This window comes from Pelobates fuscus, chromosome 5, assembly GCF_036172605.1.
Source record: "Pelobates fuscus isolate aPelFus1 chromosome 5, aPelFus1.pri, whole genome shotgun sequence".
NCBI classification, from domain to species: Eukaryota; Metazoa; Chordata; class Amphibia; order Anura; family Pelobatidae; genus Pelobates; species Pelobates fuscus.
The window spans coordinates 282,907,436-282,926,741 of NC_086321.1; the positions used below are offsets into that span (position 1 = coordinate 282,907,436).

General features: G+C 46.2%; 1 protein-coding gene across 1 annotated transcript in view; it reads right to left on the reverse strand.

The window, feature by feature from the left end:
• The window catches only part of NCAN (neurocan), a 140,910-nt gene that overhangs the window by 86,898 nt on the left and 34,706 nt on the right, over positions 1 to 19,306 (reverse strand). The window contains exon 2 of the mRNA XM_063455369.1: positions 14,846 to 14,904. Within this exon, the coding sequence (XP_063311439.1) occupies positions 14,846 to 14,904 (59 nt within the window). The remainder of the gene's footprint in view (positions 1 to 14,845; positions 14,905 to 19,306) is intronic.

Genomic DNA, 19,306 nt, shown 5'->3' on the forward strand with positions numbered 1-19,306 from the left:
GGAACCGCTGTTCGTCACTGGGAAGGCTCTCTCTCCGCCGCTGCTGTACCTCCTCTAAGGCCTCAATCCACAGCTCCTTCCGAGTGGCATCTCTCCAGTCCAGTCCAGTATAAGTGTTGCTGCAATCTCCAGAGAAACTCCTCTTCACATGGGGACGCTGCACAGTTGCTAGGTCGCTCCATTCTCACGAGTTCCTCTATAGACAGGGGCACTGCACAAGTGCTAGCATTGCCCTCAGTTATAAATCCGTAACTCCACACGTTACCGGTGTCTCTGAGCTGCTGGTCCTCGCACTAGGACGCCATCCCACCGCTTGCCACCAAATGTGACAGAATGCTGGCACTCCGACTGAGTACCTCCGCCAATCGATGCTCCTAGCGCTTGCCGAGGACTCCGAGCACTCCAACCGACACCATCAGCACTGCGGACCCCACTTCCAGCGATGCAGCTGCGCCGGGGTCTCGCCGTCTCTCACCCACCCTGGATCCACGACCAGGATCCAGCTCCCAGTGGGTAAACCTCTCCTAAATGCAGAGAGCGTAGCAGGAACAAATCAAGCTCTTACAAGAGCTTACTCTGGGGAGTAAGTGATTATAGCAATCCCCAGAGTGTAGGTATCCCTTCCCCCAAGCATGAGCCAAGGCTTCAAGAAAGGTGCAAGTAGGTCTGGTTTATTGAGGGCTACCTGCCCAGTATTTATGCAAGTGTCCACTAGGTGGACCTGATGGAACAATGGGACACATATTGGATATTAGCCAATCACAGACAATACAAACAAAACACTCCCACAGTGACATCACAATCCCTCCTCTCTATCCTGGAGATAATTTGGAAGTAGTCAAATTATGTCAAAGGACAGAGGCAAGACTCCATTAACCACATGGTTACAAAAAGACATAAAATTACACAATGTTACAATTAATACATAAAACATATACATGCAACATATCCCCAGATAGCTTAGATTTGAGCGCACATTATTACCGAATGGCACTCAGATCACATACATACAGTTCAATCGCCATGGAGCCAAAGTCTTTTCCATAGTCTTTCGTTACACAAATAGGCTCCATGGCATAGCTATCTGGGGTAGCACTACTCACATACTGAAAGTCCCGAACGCTCCGGCAGAAATACACAAATAAACCTTTCTGCAGGATAAAATACAGCTATCAGCACAGGGGCCATAATCAGAAGGCAGGAGGCTAGCCAGTAGTCCCCTCCAGGAACAAGTGGCAAAGGGCACTTCGTCACAAGAATTATGAGACTTATTTAGAGTTTTACATATTTCTATCTGTCTGTCTGACATTGGCGTTGTTTTGACCCTGTACTTTGAGCAATTCAATATTTTTTTAGGAAAGGGGATTGATTCTGCAATTAACTTAATTCATTACGTGAATGCTAGTGTTAATTGTATCAATTCGGCTGTTGTATTTATTTGCAATTCAGTTTACTTTTTTAAACAAAAGTGATTCATCCAGTGTCTGGAATGCCATTTCTAACCATCTCTAACTATATATCACCATCTGTGATTCATCTATTGAGTGTTAATGGGTCTGGAGTAAAGAACTGCCTACATTTGTTTCTATAATTTACCATTTAGTATAAAGCTAAAATACATTAAATGGACAGAAAAATCTATTTTTACCACATGACAGGAGGCTTCATATTTGCATATCTTTCTTTACTGAAAACTCCAGCAGCATAGAAACAGTAACAACCAATCAGAGAAAAGATATGCTGCCCATAAAAGGGCCTGTCTATGACATCATTTCCTCTTTCTTTGCTGCTCCAGCCATTAACAGGTCAGAGTATTTTGCCTTGTGCAATGATTTACTGTATACCTGTTTGTTATTTGTGTACTGTATATTTTGTATGCATATATTTATACTTGCCCTGACTGCCTGTACCTGCTCCCCTCTCTCTGCTCTGTGATCGTTTTATTCGTTTTTCTCACTTTTATTTTCCGGCGATCCGCGGGCGGCGCGGCTGTCTGTGCCACGCTCGCCGCACGGACCTGCCTCTATCTAGCGCAGGGTTATTGTGGGGTGACGGGTGGAGGGTAGCCAGGGCTTATTTGAGCTTGTTCGCCGCGTTTTTTTCCTCCTTACAGATCGCGGCCGCGAGCGGGAACCCCTTCCCCACGCGGCCGGCGGCCATCTTGGATCTCGCGGTTATCGCGAGATCCGCGGCGGCCTCTCTCTGCGGTTCGGTACTCACCGACCGCCGTATCGACACCGGGGACCACCAGCAGAGGTGTCTCCCCGGTCTCTTTTCACTCCCAACTCCTGCACCACATGCAGGGATAGTTCCGTTTACGTTTTTCATATGTTAATGCACTCCTTCTCACTGAGGGTGCAAATAATTTTTCTCCACAACACTTTTGTTTCTTTCTCATATATGTACATCTGCCTCACTGTAAGGCAAGGGTTTGCATGCAAAAATTTGAAGGCTCATAAGGCTACCGTCCCCTCAATGTGACTACTATTAAAGGGACATACATACATATACACATATATATGTTATCACCCCTCAGGGGAATTTTACTGGCACTGCCTTGCATCCAGGGTATATCATTGGGTACCCCTCATAGGGTCCTGTTATATTACTGCACCCAAGGGTGAAATTTATGTGGGTGTCCTCTGGGTATTTTTTCATGGCACACCACCTGGGGTGACCCCCCAGTCACGCATGCAGGGCGATACAGCCCCCCCCTTTTTTTTGGTTGATGTGGGTGTCCTCTGGTTACCACGGCACGCCACCCGGGGTGAACCCCGAGAATATGCACTAGGGCGGACCTAAGTCTGACGTTTAGCCCTTTGGATAACATACGTGCATAAAAGCCTTCTATACACGACTATATTGTCTATGTTTGCAAACTTCCACGGTTCTCCCCACTGAACCTTGTTCTCGCCCCACAGGTTGACGCTACTTTTGGTCATGGAAGATACGCAAAGCTCAGACTTTCAAGCCATGATCAATGCCGCCGTGGCGGCTTCCGTGGAAAAGGCTCTCTTGCGAGCCCTCCCCCTCAGCCATGGTGATACTAGCCCTCCGGGACGCATGGAAGCGTCGGGCTCTGAGACGTCCAAGACCAGGCGACTCAAGAAACCTTTGAGCCCCCCCTCCGCCAAGACGAAGGGCAAGGTGCCCGCCAAACGGGTCAAGGGCGCGGTCCAACAACCCGCACCCTGCGCACCCCTGTCCTCGGACGAGGACGACGCCTACGACCCCCGTGACCTAAATGTGGTGGATGAATGGCAACGAGAGGGTTCACCCTCGGACGACGAGGACTGGCAGGACCTGCCACCCACTTCTTCGACTTATGTCAAGGAGACCTTCTTGGACAGAGAGGCCGATGACAGCCACTCCGCCGGCCCGTCCGGGGATGGCGTCCTGATGGACGAACAGGGCTTGCCGCTGTTTGACCCACGCACCATCCGACACCCTCGCTCCTCAGAGTGGACACTGCCAGAACATCTGGCGAAGTTTATTCATTTCTGGCTGCGCAAGCCATTGGAGAAGGAGGTGCGGACGCGCCTCCGGGCCGAATGCCCCAGGCCCCTGATCCCCGACAAGGTGGCGCTAACACCAGAATTTGACGATACTATGGTAGCCTTTATGTCACGCTCGGGCAGAGACCCGCGCAAAGGAGTTGAAAAGGGCATCAAGGCAGCACAGGACAAAGTGCTGGACCTGCTGGGTCCCATAGCCAAGATGTTGCATCACGCTGACATGGCCCTCAGCCAAGGATCGCTGCTGGACCCCCATATCATGCGCGAATGGGCCCAACGCGCAATCTGTCTGCTGGGCAACGCCAACGCAGCGCTTTGTGTCGAGAGACGCAGATCGGCTCTGATCAGAATAGACAGCAAGCTCCTGGAACTGGGAGCCAAGGAATTCGGGCCTAAGGCCAAAGGTCTGTTATTTGGCGATGCCTTCATTTCTGAGCTGAAACGACATGTGAACTTATTCACGACTCTGAACAAGGCCCAGACCTCACTCAGACAAGTGTTCCACACTCCTCCAGCTAGAGGTGTTTTTGGAAGGGCTGGCCGACAGCGGAACCGTGCCGCCAGCCGATTTTGGACCTCAGGTTCCAGGGCGTTCCCACAGACGCCAACCTTCTTCCCGTCCTCCTCACAAAAGCCCTCTACATTTCGAGGCGCAGGAAGGTCCAGAGGTTTCAGGAGCCGCGGACGCGGCCGCTTCAATAATGGTGAGTCCCTCCATACGTACATTTGCCCCAAAGTTTATTGCAGGCAACCTGTCTTCTTTTTTCCAGAACTGGACACGGGTCACCAGAGACGCCTGGGTCCTCCAGACGGTACGCGGTTTCGTGATAGACTTCACCGCACAACCTGTCCAAACCGCTCTTCCCCTCCCGATACACATGTCGGCAGAACAAAACCGACTGGTGGACGAGGAGATCCACTCGCTCTTCGAGAAGGGCGCGGTTCAGTACGCGCCAGACGGGGGAGGCTTTATAAGCAATATCTTCTTGGTGAAGAAGAAAACAGGCGAGTATCGGCCGGTTATCAACCTCCGACAACTAAACGCCTTCGTGGCCTACAGACACTTCAAGATGGAAGGCATCCATCTTCTGCAAGACCTTCTCACCAAGAACGATTGGTTTACGCGCCTGGACCTCAAAGACGCGTATCTCACGGTCCCCGTAGACAAAGATTTCCGTCAGTTTCTCCGCTTCAGATGGAGGGGACGGGTATGCCAATTTACTTGCCTGCCATTCGGCCTCAGCTCGGCTCCGTGGTGTTTCACGAAGCTGTTGAGACCGGTGATGGCTCACATCCGTACAAGGGGCATACGCTGTCTCGTATACTTGGACGATCTACTGATTTTTTGCGAGTCCGCGTCCAGGCTACGATCGCAGACGAACTTTGTAGTTCACTTACTAGAGTCCCTGGGATTCGTGGTGAACATGCAAAAATCGTCTCTCACTCCATCCCAGTCAGTACAGTTCCTGGGGTTCGACATCGATTCGAGGGAATGCGTATTACGCCTCCCCTCGAAAAAGATTGCCTCAATAAGGAAGGAAATCAGGCGAGTCTTGAAGATGGACTCAATGCCGCTCAGGATGCTCGCCCGGATCGTGGGACTCCTGTCCTCATCCATTCAAGCGATATTCCCGGGCCCCCTACACTACAGGGCCATGCAACGGCTGAAAGCGGGATACTTACGCACCGGACATTCCTACGACCACTGGGTCCCACTCACTCGGGAGGTGAGATCAGAACTACGATGGTGGTTGCTACACATACAAGCCTGGAACGGCAAGGCGATCTTCGGCCCCTCCCCAGACTTCGTTGTGGAATCGGACGCCAGTTTATGGGGATGGGGCGCCAACTGCTCAGAGGCCTCCACAGGGGGACCTTGGCAAGGGGAGGAGACCGGTCTGCACATCAACTGCCTGGAGTTGATCGCGGGCTCCTTCGCCTTACGCAGCCTGGCCAAGGACAAATCGAACTGCTGTATCCTGCTCCGCATGGACAACATCTCGGCGGTGCAATACATCAACCGCCTGGGCGGAGCGAGGTCCAAAGATCTGACCGAAGCTACGAAGGACATCTACAGCTTCTGCATGCAGAGGAACATCACGTTACAGGCGGAATACCTCCCAGGGGTCGCCAACCTGACGGCGGACTGGTTCTCCCGGCACTGGAGAGACACCAGCGACTGGACGCTCAACAGAGAGATATTTCAGTCACTGCGACAACGGATGGGTCCGCTTTCAATAGATCTGTTCGCATCGAGGACCAACCACCAACTGCGGAGATACTACAGCTGGCTGCCGGATCCGATGAGCGAAGCGGCGGACGCTTTCCTGCAGGACTGGCCCTCACACGGAGCCTACGCTTTCCCTCCATTCTCGATGATCCCACGAGTGCTACGGTACTTACGCACCCACAGGACTTCGGCTCTACTCATAACGCCCCTCTGGCAGAGTCAGCCGTGGTTTCCGGACCTCCTGGAGATGTCCCACGACACTCCCGTACGACTCCCGACCTCCCCACTCCTTCTGTCGGGACCTCGAGGGGAACCTCACCCCCTCGTCCTGGAAGACCAGTTGGAACTGGTGGCTTGGGCGATTTCAGGGGATCCTGGTCAGTCCACGGCCTATCGCAGTCTACTAAAGACCTCCTTTGGGATTCGTGGGCCCCGGGCACCAGGAGATGTTACATTTCCGCTTGGTCAGCCTGGAGTGATTGGTGCGTGGAAAGGGATTCCGATCCCTTTACTGCCCCTATCCCGCTGATACTTAACTACCTTGCCCATCTCTTCTCGACTGGTAGATCATTCAGATCCCTTAACGTGATCAGATCGGCCATCTCAGCGGCACACATCCCAGTACAAGGCAGACCGGTGGGTCAAGACCCGCTGGTGTGTCGCCTACTGCGAGGCGCTAGAATGACGAGACCCCCAGCGCCCAAATATTCCAACCTTTGGCAGGTGAGTAGAGTTCTGGACTTTCTGAGAGGTTGGCCGGACAACCCGTTTCTATCTCTGAAACAACTCTCAGCAAAATTGGCCCTTTTGTTGTGCCTGGTCTCTTTCCGACGGGTGTCTGACATTAGGGCCTTTGACGTGGACGGTTTCTCTCTCACTCCAGAGGGAGTCACCTTTTCCATTACGAGACGGACTAAATCAGATACGCCCTCTGTATCCTATCCATACTTTGAATCGGACCCCAAACTGTGTGTTGTCAAGACACTCAGGAGATACGTAGAATGTACAGCCTCTCTCCGGCTTTTGCCGACGGGTCAACTGTTGATTTCCTACGTAAAGCCTCACGGACCAGTGTCTACGACCACCCTGGCCAGATGGGTTCGCTGGTTACTACAACTGGTGGGAATCGAATCTAGCTTTGGGGCACACTCAATTAGGGGGGCGGCGGCATCCCAAGCGTTCTTGGCAGGCGCCTCCCTAACCGACATTATGCGTTGCGCGGACTGGTCTAGGGAAAGTACTTTTCGGACATTCTATTTCCGCCAGGTTTCGCATGCTTCCTTCACACTGGTTAGGCCTAAGCTTTAAAAATGCAAATATGAAGCCTCCTGTCATGTGGTAAAATTGAAGATTATATTAGCTTTAGTGTACTAATAATCTTAATTTTAGTAATGACAGGAGGCGAATATTTCCCGCCTTAGGGTTTTTTCTTCCCCCCCAGATACTTTGTTTTCTTCAGGTTTAAGTCCTAGTGCTCAGGTAAGCATGCAGGTTATTACTGTATATGTTAGCATATGTTTTTTGCATTGTTCTGGTTATGTATGGATCATTTATATCATCAGTTTTCATTTGTTTTTGTGGTCATGTTGCTCACGTTCCGTTTTGATAACCTAGTTAAGTATAATACTTGGATGCCCTAGGTTTAAATTTCTACTCTTAATATAAATTATTGTTCAATTATACAATGTTTGTGATATGCGGACACGTTTCCACGCCAGAAACCTTTCACCTTGTTTCTTTTTCTTTCAGCGTGAATATCCATTTCATGGGATGAAGAATCATTTTCCACTGAGTCATATCATGGATTTACCTAAGTTCTTTATGGTTATATATTGTTGAATTGTTAATCTGTATTGATATTTTATGTATTGACTGTTACCTTTTTTCGCCTCAAAGAAAGAGGAAATGATGTCATAGACAGGCCCTTTTATGGGCAGCATATCTTTTCTCTGATTGGTTGTTACTGTTTCTATGCTGCTGGAGTTTTCAGTAAAGAAAGATATGCAAATATTCGCCTCCTGTCATTACTAAAATTAAGATTATTAGTACACTAAAGCTAATATAATCTTCAATTGGTAGGAATGACATGTGGCAATATAGGGTGAGTGACTGAATGACCTACAAATGTTTATGTAATTTGGAATAACCCAATATTTCATTTGTACAGTTGTTTCAGAATTCATTGAAAAGATGGTGAAATCACAAAATTAAAACATTCCCATTCATCAGTTCCTTTTTATTTTCTGCCTTGTACAATCTCCATCAGCAGAGAGGGTTAAATATTCACAGCAATTATGAGTGTTTTTCCAAGAGTAGATTTATTCTGCACTCCTGATGAGGCTGTTTCCCAAACTGTGTAACTGATGATCAGTGTCTCTGCATCTGGTAATTACAATCTGCACATGGGATCTGCTCTTGTCATAACACTGCCAATAACTGACTTTTTGCTGTATACAAATTAACCCATTCAGCTCACAAGTTCTCAAAGCAGTCCTTGGGGACCATTAACACTCAGGTTAATCCCTAAATCCTGGACCAATGGCTGCTCTGAAGGACTGCTTTGAGATCTACTACATTCATGGAAGATATACCTATAATCTATTCTCACTTTCTGAAACAACATCCCAAAATGCAGAAGTGTACTGGGGGGGAGGGGGTGGGGGGGGGGAAGGGGGCAGATGCCACCAGGCACTGATGGGACATCTTGCTGGCATCAGAGACAGACTGTACCTAGGGTGCTGGCGGTCTGCACCTATATTAGGTGCAGCCTGTGTGTATAGCATCCTATAGTGGATCCGAATGTTGCTGCAGGTTACCATGGCAATTCTCTGATTGTTAAGTCAGCACCTGTATCAGAGAGCTGTACACTCGGTCTGCACCCGTCGTGTTATTTTTTAATAATTATTTTTTTTGACATGCCCAACACACATACTGCTCCTACAGCCCTTATTTTCCCTTCTAGAAAACAGCTCATATTCCCACAACACTACTCCACTACCAGCCCAGAGAACAGCCACTATCCCCTACCGAATAGCTCCATCTTCTCATGCTACAGCCCCTATCCACCTCTACACTACAGTCCCTATTCCTCTCTACACTACAGCACCTATCAGTTCATATATCCCCTATACTACAGCACCTATACCCTCCTACACTACATCTCCATCTTCCCATGCTACAGCCCATATACCCTCACACTAAAGCACATTTATGGTTGTGGGGCTCATATCTAACCCCTGGCCCCCCTATCTAGTCCGTTGGCCCTAGGCAGCTGCGTAAGGTCACCATATGGTTAATACTGCTCTGTCAACACCTATCCACACACAGACTACAGCCTCTACCACTTACACAAACACGCTATATTACATTACACCACAAGTGGCCCTCTCCAAACACCCTACACCAGAAACAGCCCCACACACACAGTTCCACCAGCAGCATCTCCCCCCACACATGTCCCCACAGACATGCAACACCACAAGCAGCATCCTTAGAAACACAATACTACAAGCAGCATACACACTCACACACCACAGGTAGCCTACCCACACATTTGTAACAACACAAACAGCATACACAACATCCTCTTCCAGTTCTGTCTCTCTTGTCTTCTGGTGTCCCATTTATTAATCATGGCATTTTCCCCATGCAAGAGCTTGTCACTGACTCTGGGCATTGGCTACTGTGGAGGGGCACTAAATTGAAATGCCCACTTTGGAAGAAGCATATGCAGGGCCAGCCTGTCCATTGCCGCCCCTGTACCTTTAAGAAATCTGGAGCAGGACCCGTGGCGTCTATTTGCACAAATATATAGCGATTACCTCTATACATGTGCTGTTCCGGGGCCTGCTGTTGTGTACAGTGAAGAGGGAGCCCTAAGAGTGATCTTACATCCCCAGCAGCAGCAGGTACTCTTCTCTCGCGAGTCGCGAACGTGTTGCCATGGCAACCCGTGGTAACGCTCTTGCGGCTCGCGAAAGAAGAGTACCTACTGCTGCTGGGGATGTTGTGACGGACCGCCTGCCACCCCGACCGGGTGCCTCCGTCAATAAATGCTCCTAGTGCTCATCAAGGACTCCAAGCACTCCACCGGACACCATCAGCACTGTAGTCCCCTAGCTGCCGTCCCTTCCCATCCTGGACCAAACTCCTGGATCCAGCTCCCAGTGGGAAGGCCTCTCCTCCAAGAGAGTATAGCTGTAAAGCTCTTATAAGAGCTAGTGATATAGCTTTTATAGCAGGTCCCTACAAACACGAGGCGAGGCTCTATGTTGAGGGTAAAGCAGGACTCAATTTTAAAGGTGCCACACTGGCCTTTCATGACAGTCCCCATGCAAGAGGTACGCCCACATGGACCTTGTTGGGTCAGGGACACGAACTTGCAAACCAATAATAACAGAGTTGCAATGCATGACACTCCCACATACAATGCAATAAGCCTTCCCCTTTACTTAGGAGATAATTGAGTCAAGCACTATACTAAACTCAATTATCTCCAAACACAAAAAAAAACACATTTTTACAAAAAAACCAAAATACCTTAAAATACATAAAATCCCCATAAAAGTAACATCCTCTGATAGCCCTGATCTGGGTGACCAACATATCCATTTTTACCGATCGCAGGCATGGTACCATAGCCGAAAATAGTTCCAGGGCATTTGCGGCTAAGTCCCCTGAAGTCTATTCGCATTTTTGGTCCATGCAAACTAGATGGCCGCTTCCTCGTGGTTGTCCATAGAAATTGCAGCCACCCAGACAAACACTTAGACCACTGCGGTGAAAATTGCAACAATGTATCAATTAAGCTTAACCAGCAGGGTGGTCTCTGGTTCATGCGGCTGTTCAGTTACCGAACCATATAATTCAAATAGACAAACAGAGACTTTTATATCACAGTTTACAGGGTCCATAGTCTGTGGGCAAGAGGCTGGTAAGTATGCCCCTCCAAGAACCTGTGACGAGGTCCAGTTCGTCACATATCTTTCCTCCCAAGGGGAGACTAACCAGGTACCTGACCTCCTGTCGGTCGGTACCTGAGTTAGTCGAGTAGCCCACCTATAAGTATACTAGACCTGGTGACTTCTGTAGCCCATCTCTGTCCTGTATGTCCCCAGCAGTCAAGTGGGCATCTGGTACTCCTGGTCTCCCTTGTACTCCCAGGCATAAAGTTGTTAGTGCTTGGTGGGCAGAGGCCAGCGGCATCTCCCATGTAGCCAGCGTTACAGTTGGGTAAGTCAGGGGGTCGACCGGTCTTGGACTGAGGACAAGGGGAGGGCAGAGGCCAACTGCGCTCTGTCCTGGTGCCAGCGTTTCTGTTGGGAAGACGGGTACGTAGTCCTGCCCTGTAACAAGGGAGCAGGTAGGGCAGAGGCCAGCGGCACTCTGCCTTGATGCCAGCTTTTCTGTTGGGATGGGGTCAGCGGATACTACCCCCCAGGACCCGGTTGAGGACCTGCTGCGGAGAGGAGGGATCGTCCACCTCCTCCCCCTGGTATTCCTGCGGGGTCGGTTGGGGATCAGGACTGACCGTTCAGCATTCCTGTATGTTTGGTACAGAGACCATTAAGGTCAGGGTTGCTGTCCCCCTGTAGTTGGGGATATGGACCAGTTGTCTCCTCTTCCGATATCTCCGGCGGTTGTTGGAGAGAGACCGGTTGTCTCCTCTCTCTGCAATGCACACTGCCACTGGGTAGTGAGACCGACTGTCTCCACTCCCTGTAATACACCCTGCCACTGGGAAGAGAGACCGGTTGTCTCCTCTTTCTGTAAGGTAAGCTGCCGCTGGAGAGTAGGGCCGACTGTCCCCACTCCTGGTAACTCGCTCTGCCACTGGGGAGGAACAATGACACCTTCTGCTCCCTGTACTGCACACTGCCGCTGGGGAGAGAGACCGGTTGTCTCCTCTCCCTGCAAGGTAAGCTGCTGCTGGGGAGTAGGACCGACTGTCCCCACTCCCAGTAACTCCGGCTGTAGTTGGGATCTGGGCCAGCTGCCCAGCATCCCTGTAGGGTCGGTGGAGAGACCTCAGTCCCATCTCTACCTGCCATCTGGGGGTCTTCCCAGGACCAGTCTATGATGTCTCTCTAGGGCTGTAGGTCTGGATCTGCCACCTAGCTCTCCTGCTCTGCCTGCAGGGTATATTGGGGCCGACTTGAGCTGAGTATGTGTTGGTACTTCTGCTCCAGATCCCATTCCATGTTGGCCAGATGGATCAGCTCTAGGGAGATCCAGTATAGCCTCCCTGTGGTTATGTATGACCCAAAAGAGTGATTCTGTAGTGCTCCAGAACTCCAGTTTGGCAAAGGTCTCCCATAACAGGCCAGGGCCATTGTAATACTCGCCCTCGGGCCTGTCATGCTCAGCCATCAAGGAAATACGCTGAATTGCGTACCACCATAGTGCCTGGTATGTGTCGTCGATCCACAGTTCCTTCCTTACCAGTCTCTCGAGCTTCGTCACCCACTCATCCAGGGGCTGCTTTCCCAGGAGAGGCATCCGCACTGCCACTCGTACCTGTAGCCGCTGCTCCTCGCTGGGGAGACTCTCACCCCACCAACGCTGTACACCCTCCAGGGCTTCGGTCCAAAGCTTTTTTCTGGCGGCTTCTCTGTAGTCCAACATGGCCTCCTCTGATACAGGCCCATCCTGTAGGGCCAAGAGGCCCTGCAGCCTCCAGTGAAACTCCTCCTCATATGTGAACGCCGTCCGAGAACTAGCAGGTTTCATATCGCTGTAGACAGGAACGCTGCACGGTAGCTAGCTCTTTCCCTCCATTTATAATTAAAAACTGGTGTCTTCAGGATTCTGCTCCTCGCACTAGGAAGCCATCCCACCTCTGCCACCAAATGTGACGGACCGCTTGCCACCCCGACCGGGTGCCTCTGTCAATTGATGTTCCTAGTGCTCACCGAAGACTCCAAGCACTCCACTGGACACCATCAGCATTGTAGCCCCCTAGCTGCATAGCTTGGCCTGGGGTCTCGCCATCCCTTCCCACCCTGGACCAAACTCCTGGATCCAGCTCCCAGTGGGAAGGCCTCTCTTCCAAGGGAGTATAGCTGTAAAGCTCTTATAAGACCTAGTGATATAGCTTGTATAGCAGGTCCCTACAAACACGGGGCAAGGCTCTATGTTGAGGGTAAAGCAGGATTCAATTTTAATGGTGCCACACTGGCCTTTCATGACAGTCCCCATGCAAGAGGTAAGCAGGGCGCAGGTTTTGCGAGAGTTATTGGAGTTATTGGAGGCAATGAACTGAATGTGAAGAAGCTGTGTGTTGGGCCCCCCTCTGCGGTAACAGGGAGTCGAGTAGCCCGCGGCTGCACACATAGATAGTGCTGCACACTGTGTAACAAGGTAATGGAACTTTATAAAGATGGTAAAGGATATAAAAAGATATCCAAAGCTTTGAAAATGCCAGTCAGTACTGTTTAATCACTTATTAAGAAGTGGGTAATTCGGGGATCTCTTGATACCAAGCCATCGTCAGGTAGACCAAGAAAGATTTCAGCCACAACTGCCAGAAGAATTGCTCTGGGTGCAAAGAAAAACCCACAGGTAACCACAGTAGAAATACTCTGTTGCTTTGGAAAAAGACGGTGTGGTTGTTTTAAGGAACACAATGTGACAATAATTGAACAAAAATGAGCTGCATGGTCAAGTTACCAGAAAGAAGCCTTTATTGCACCAATGCCACAAAAAACTCAGTTACAATATGCCCGATGACACCTTGACACGCCTGACAGCTTCTGGCATGCTGTAATTTAGAGTGATGAGACCAAAATTAAGCTTTATAGTCGCAAACATATGCTATGTTTGGAGAGGGGTCAACAAGGCCTATAGTGAAAAGAATACCATGCCCCCTATGAAGCATGGTGATTGCTCACTGATGTTTTTTTTTTTTTTGGGGGGGGGGGGGGTTGGGGGGGGGGAGTTCTAAAGGCATGTGGGAATTTTGTGAAAATGAATGGCAAGGTGAATGTAGCATGTTATCAGAAAATACTGGCAGACAATAAGCATTCTTCCGCACAATGGCTGCGCATGGGACGCTTTTGAACTTTCCAGCATGACAATGACCCTAAGCACAAGGCCAAGTTGAGCCTTCAGTGGTTACAGCAGAAAAAGGGGAAGGTTCTGGAGTGGCCATCACAGTCTCCTGATCTTAATATCATTGAACCACTCTGTGGAGTTTTCAAACCTGCGGTTCATGCAAGAAGACCAAAGACTCTGCATGACTTGGAGGCATTTTGCCAAGAGGAATAGGCAGCTATACCACCTGCAAGAATTAGGGGTCTCATAGACAACTATTACAAAAGACTTTGATGCTAAAGGGGGCAATACATGGTATTAAGATCTAACGGGAAGCAGACTTTTGTACAGGGTCATTTCATTTTTTGCCATGTTTTGTTTCATGATTGTGCCATTCGGTTATAACCTACAGTTTAATATGGATCCCATAAGAAATAAAAGAAATGTGTTTGCCTGCTCATTCATGTTTTCTTTAAAAAATGTACATATATTACCAATTCTCCAAAGGTATGCAAACTTTTGAGCACATCTGTATGTCCACATGTTATGTCTCCCTTAACTGATTCTACTATTTCCACTTAAATCCTCTGTATTTGTTGGTTTCATCCATATTCACATCCTTAATGCATTCATGGTAGGACAACCTTATTTTGGCTAAAACTACACTCACTCTGCCATCATAACAGAGACCTTGGTGGTCTCTGGGTTATTTGACTGGCAAAGTCCTCATGAATGTAAATGCACATGTCAATGTTTTAATCTCTGTGACAATAGCCACATATTTTTCTTGGCAAGTTCCAGGTTTGCTGTAATACCAAGTGTATATATTCTGTCAAAGAAAAGATGTATGGTCTATTTGCAGTAGGATCAAATATTTATTTTCACTTGATGCTGTAAGGCAGAACATACCCCCTAGTGTATGTAATCCAATTATTACATGGTATCCCAGAGTTCCGTGATCTTATTAAAGCATCTGGAATGTGGCCTGGGGCTTCTATGAGCTTGTAGGAATACATTGTACTTATATACTGTTCTCAGATATACAAATACTTGTAGGGATGTTTTTTACCTTCAGTGCCTATGTTGATACTCCCCGAGATGAGAAGCCAGAGCCCGAGCGCCAGAAACCTTAAATAAAAGGAAAAGAAGAAAAACATTATTGATTGCATTTGCTCTAGGATTTTAGACAGGGCAACATTATATGCGTGGGATCATCAGAGTTGGCTGAAGGGTTCTACACATTAATATCAGATATATATGGGGGAAAGCAGGCAATGCACGTCTGTCAGTCAACCCTAGAGAAAAAATAGATAACTGAAAGAAAGAACAGAGCTCTGTGTGAAATAATGCACTTCGAGACTATCTAAAATGGAAGAAAGGTTTGGCTGAAATTCACTGACAGAAGATTATGAACAGCAAACATACAATAATGTGATTTTCTACACATGAAAACGGTGCCCCTGTAGAGAGGCTGAAACCTGCAAATTTTAAATGCAGTTTTAGAAAAGCAGAGTTACAGAATAGTACATGGTATAAATGCACAACTATAAAAAAAAATAAATCTAGAATCTAGAATCCGCTTGTTCTGATATTTATATTTTATCAGTATAACCATTTTCTAGTCCATGGTGAAATAAGCATTCCAACTAACATCCCAGGACATATATTAGATGTGAGCTGTGTAAACACTGGTGACAGAATTTTAAATGAAATAACAATATTAATATACATTATATAATAATATGAATCTGTGGCTGTTGCTGTTGCTTGATCCACTGAGCTATTACACAGCTAGATCAGGGGTAGGCAACCTTCGGCACCCAAAATTTTATTGTCAGGATTACAAGTTGATCCAGCATGCAGTACTGTGTCACACCTAGGACTAAGGATAACGTATAACCGGACCTTAGAGTGGCTGGACTTAAGTCCTCCAAGAATAGTCAAAATACTTGCCGAGGTCAGGGACACAGAATCAGACACAAAGATGAGGGAAAGCCAAAAGTCAAGGATACCAGATATCAGGGAAGTCAAAACAAAGCCAAAGTCAAATACCAGAAAATCAAGATCAGGAACGCACTCTCAGATAACCATAGGCATGAAACCACGACAGGGCAATGAACAAGAGGAGAATTGGGTTTATATACCCCAATGCCAATTACCAAGTTTCCATGTGCATGATTGCTGCTCGGCACAACTTTTCCTGTCAGGACAGTAAGTGCCATTAACCACATTTTTATGTGCAGATGAATATGTGACAGTTATGGTTACTACTGATGATTTGCCAGCATTTTGGATTCAAGAGCATTTATACCTGAGCTAGATAGCCAGAGTCTCTGTGACCTTTTGGACTTAACATGATTAAGATGCTAAATGCACATAAGTCCATTGGGCCTCATGTCACATGTGGCCTGCATTACAGCATGTTCTTAGTATTGTTTAAATTGATGAGTACTAATTGAATAAAAATATTCCTTCACAAAATTAACGTGTCTAGGTCTTTGTGGTAGAGTTTTGGCTTTGAGGACGGGGCTGTATTACTTTATTAATTAGTACACCCATTTACATATTTAATTTAAAAAAAGGATCAGATACATAAACTTAACTGTATGCAGCTTAAAAATCCTAAAAAACATCTATTTTTCCAATAAAATATATATTTATACATTTATCTGTGACGTAACGTGGCCCATTTCCCCTTACCCTAGCCTTGAGAAGAATTAGCCCTACATTTTGCAATTAACGACATAACAAAGCCCATGAATCATGCAATCATAAAATAAGCATTATTCACTTCAGCAGTGGAACCCACATCACATTAAAAATTACCAACTTAATTTATATTTGCAGCCAAATTCATCTCCCTTGCGGTGTCCGACCATCTTAAGAGTGATTATTTGTGCACTATCCCTCTTATTTCACTATCCCTCTTTCCTTTGGGGTAGTTTGTACGGGTATATACATAGGGTCTTAGAATTTTCACTGCTTTCCAATAGAAAAACAGTACTGAGTTCCATGAGCTCTTTAAAGCACAAATCAAGATATTTGCTGATATAAAAGAGTATAAAGAGTTTATAGATCAAACTAGAAGAGCTGATACCCCTCTAACAACCTGGCTTGCATAGTACTGAAACACTAACTATGCCTCTATGCCTGGGTATACATCCCAGTCGAATGCATAGAACACACAATACACTTCCCACTCAAATGCTCAGAACACAAGATAAATGCTGGATGCCTATAGCCTTGGATAATCTTCAAGTCATCATGATAATATGAGTCATATCTGCGCTTCATTGGTTAGGATTCTATCTGCAGAAAGGTGTCAACTGGCATAAACCTCTAATACAGAGCTAATCTCTAGAAAGGACTTGAAGGATTTCCTATCTTATTCTTAACATTGACCCACAACGTGTTTAAATTGATTAAGTAGTTTGTCCTTTTAATTTTTCTTCTTTTTACAAAGATATAAAACTATTGGAAGTCCGTGAATAAAAAAGGTTTATTGATAGTCACAAAGGAGTTACAAAGGGGGTAATAAAGACATATTAGGTAAATATACATCCACGGTTAGAAATGCTGTTATATGAAGATATTTTTTGTCCTAGCTTGTTGCAAAATTGTGCTTCAAACTGGGTTTTTTTTTTTTGGTTTTTTTTTTCTCTTTTGGATCAACAGCAAAAAACAGGTGTGAGGAAGGCTGAACTTGATGGACGCAAGTCTCTTTTCAGCTATCTAACTATGTATAAGATTAATAAAATACATGACACTGCATTCAAGTCTCCTTTGTACAATAATACTGCTGAAAGAATACATTTAATCATACAAGTGGCACTTTACACTGGTTTGTTGCCCCTCACCCTTTTAACCAACCATAGACATGCTGTCCATCCATCCATTACAAGCTGCCTCTTCATACTATAGAAAGTTAGGACTTAGGATTAGTGGGTCAGTGAAAAGAGGTCCAGGGGCTGTATCCCAGGTGATCTCAAGAGACAACCACAATGAATCAGATCACTCTGTTTTGTATCCGAAAGCAAAATGTTGCATCGAAACTGGTCTTATCCATCTTTATCTGTAACTGTACATGTGCTAGTTTTCTCGGATACATGTCGTATCCCAGTAATATTTAAGTCGGTGCAGGATGAGAGGACAGATGCTTGTTGCCATGAGTGTAGAACTGGTAGGTGGTAGGGTCATTAGGTTAACAGCTCTCCCTGTGACCCATATTGTTATCCCACTAACATCAAGCACAATACGAACAGATGTATTTTTTACAGTCAAAGATTCTGCCAGTCTAGACAGAAGGCCATTAATATGTTGGGCAAGATAGGAGCATACCTCGGAGATACAATGTTAAATCTAAGTGAGCACCAAAATAACAGAGCAATCACAGACTGTTAAAGGTTAAGCTCGGGTTAGTAATGTGCACTTGGGACAATGTCTATACAGAATACCAGAATAACAGAAGAAGGCTCTATGATGACTGTGGAGGTCAATACAATATATCACAGAGAACTACAGCTCAAAGCCCAGTGCTAGGGGACACTAGAAAGAAAGGAAGATAGATCTGTAGTTTAGGGTGGGGGAGAGTATCAACAGTGATATAAAACAGCTAATTATCTTAACTCAAAGACAGATATTAAAGCTTTACGGGAGCCTTTATTCCGTAACAAATAAGCCAGAATAGATCTCCAGCCAGACACCGGCTCAGAAATTCTGCCTAATTGATTTCTTTTGTAAGGAGCCGCTTCATTATTTGGAGACAGAATTAAACAAAATTGACATATTGCATACTGTTACACTGTCCCTCTACTACACGGAACATGAAGAACAGCAACATGGGCAACAGCTGGCAAAACGTGCTGGAAAGGGCAACTGATACAAATGACAAAAAAATACTCAGTCCTTAAATGTCACCAAAAAAAAAAAATGATTTAACCCCTTAAGGACACATGTCATGTGTGACATGTCATGATTCCCTTTTATTCCAGAAGTTTGGTCCTTAAGGGGTTAAAGAGTCAGTAATTCTTCAACTTACCTTTGGTTTATATAATAGCAGAGAAGTACAAATGCATATAAAAAAAATAAATAGGGAACATGCATTATTGCATTTATAATTTGAGTAATTCAGTATATTGCAGCAGGCAGGAAATATATTTTTATATATATTTTTTTTTTAAATATAAAATAATCATTTTAAAAGTGTATCCAAAAATAGTAAATCATGTGAAAAGCTAATTCAAAAAATCTAAAGTCATGGCCATAATTGGCTAATTATGTCAATAGTGTGTTTTGCTGTTTGTATGACATATTAGACTAAAAGCACTGCAGAATAAGTTGGCGCTGTAAAAATACCAATAATAATAATAATCATAATAATAATAAAATTTATAATATTTTATGAAAATTAGGTGGAAAGCTAATATGTAATGCTCCATCTCTGTGGATATGGTTCAAGTTAATTATGTCATGTTAATGGCATTACTGTATTACACAGTATGGTAGCCCATTATTAATGATGACCTGTAGA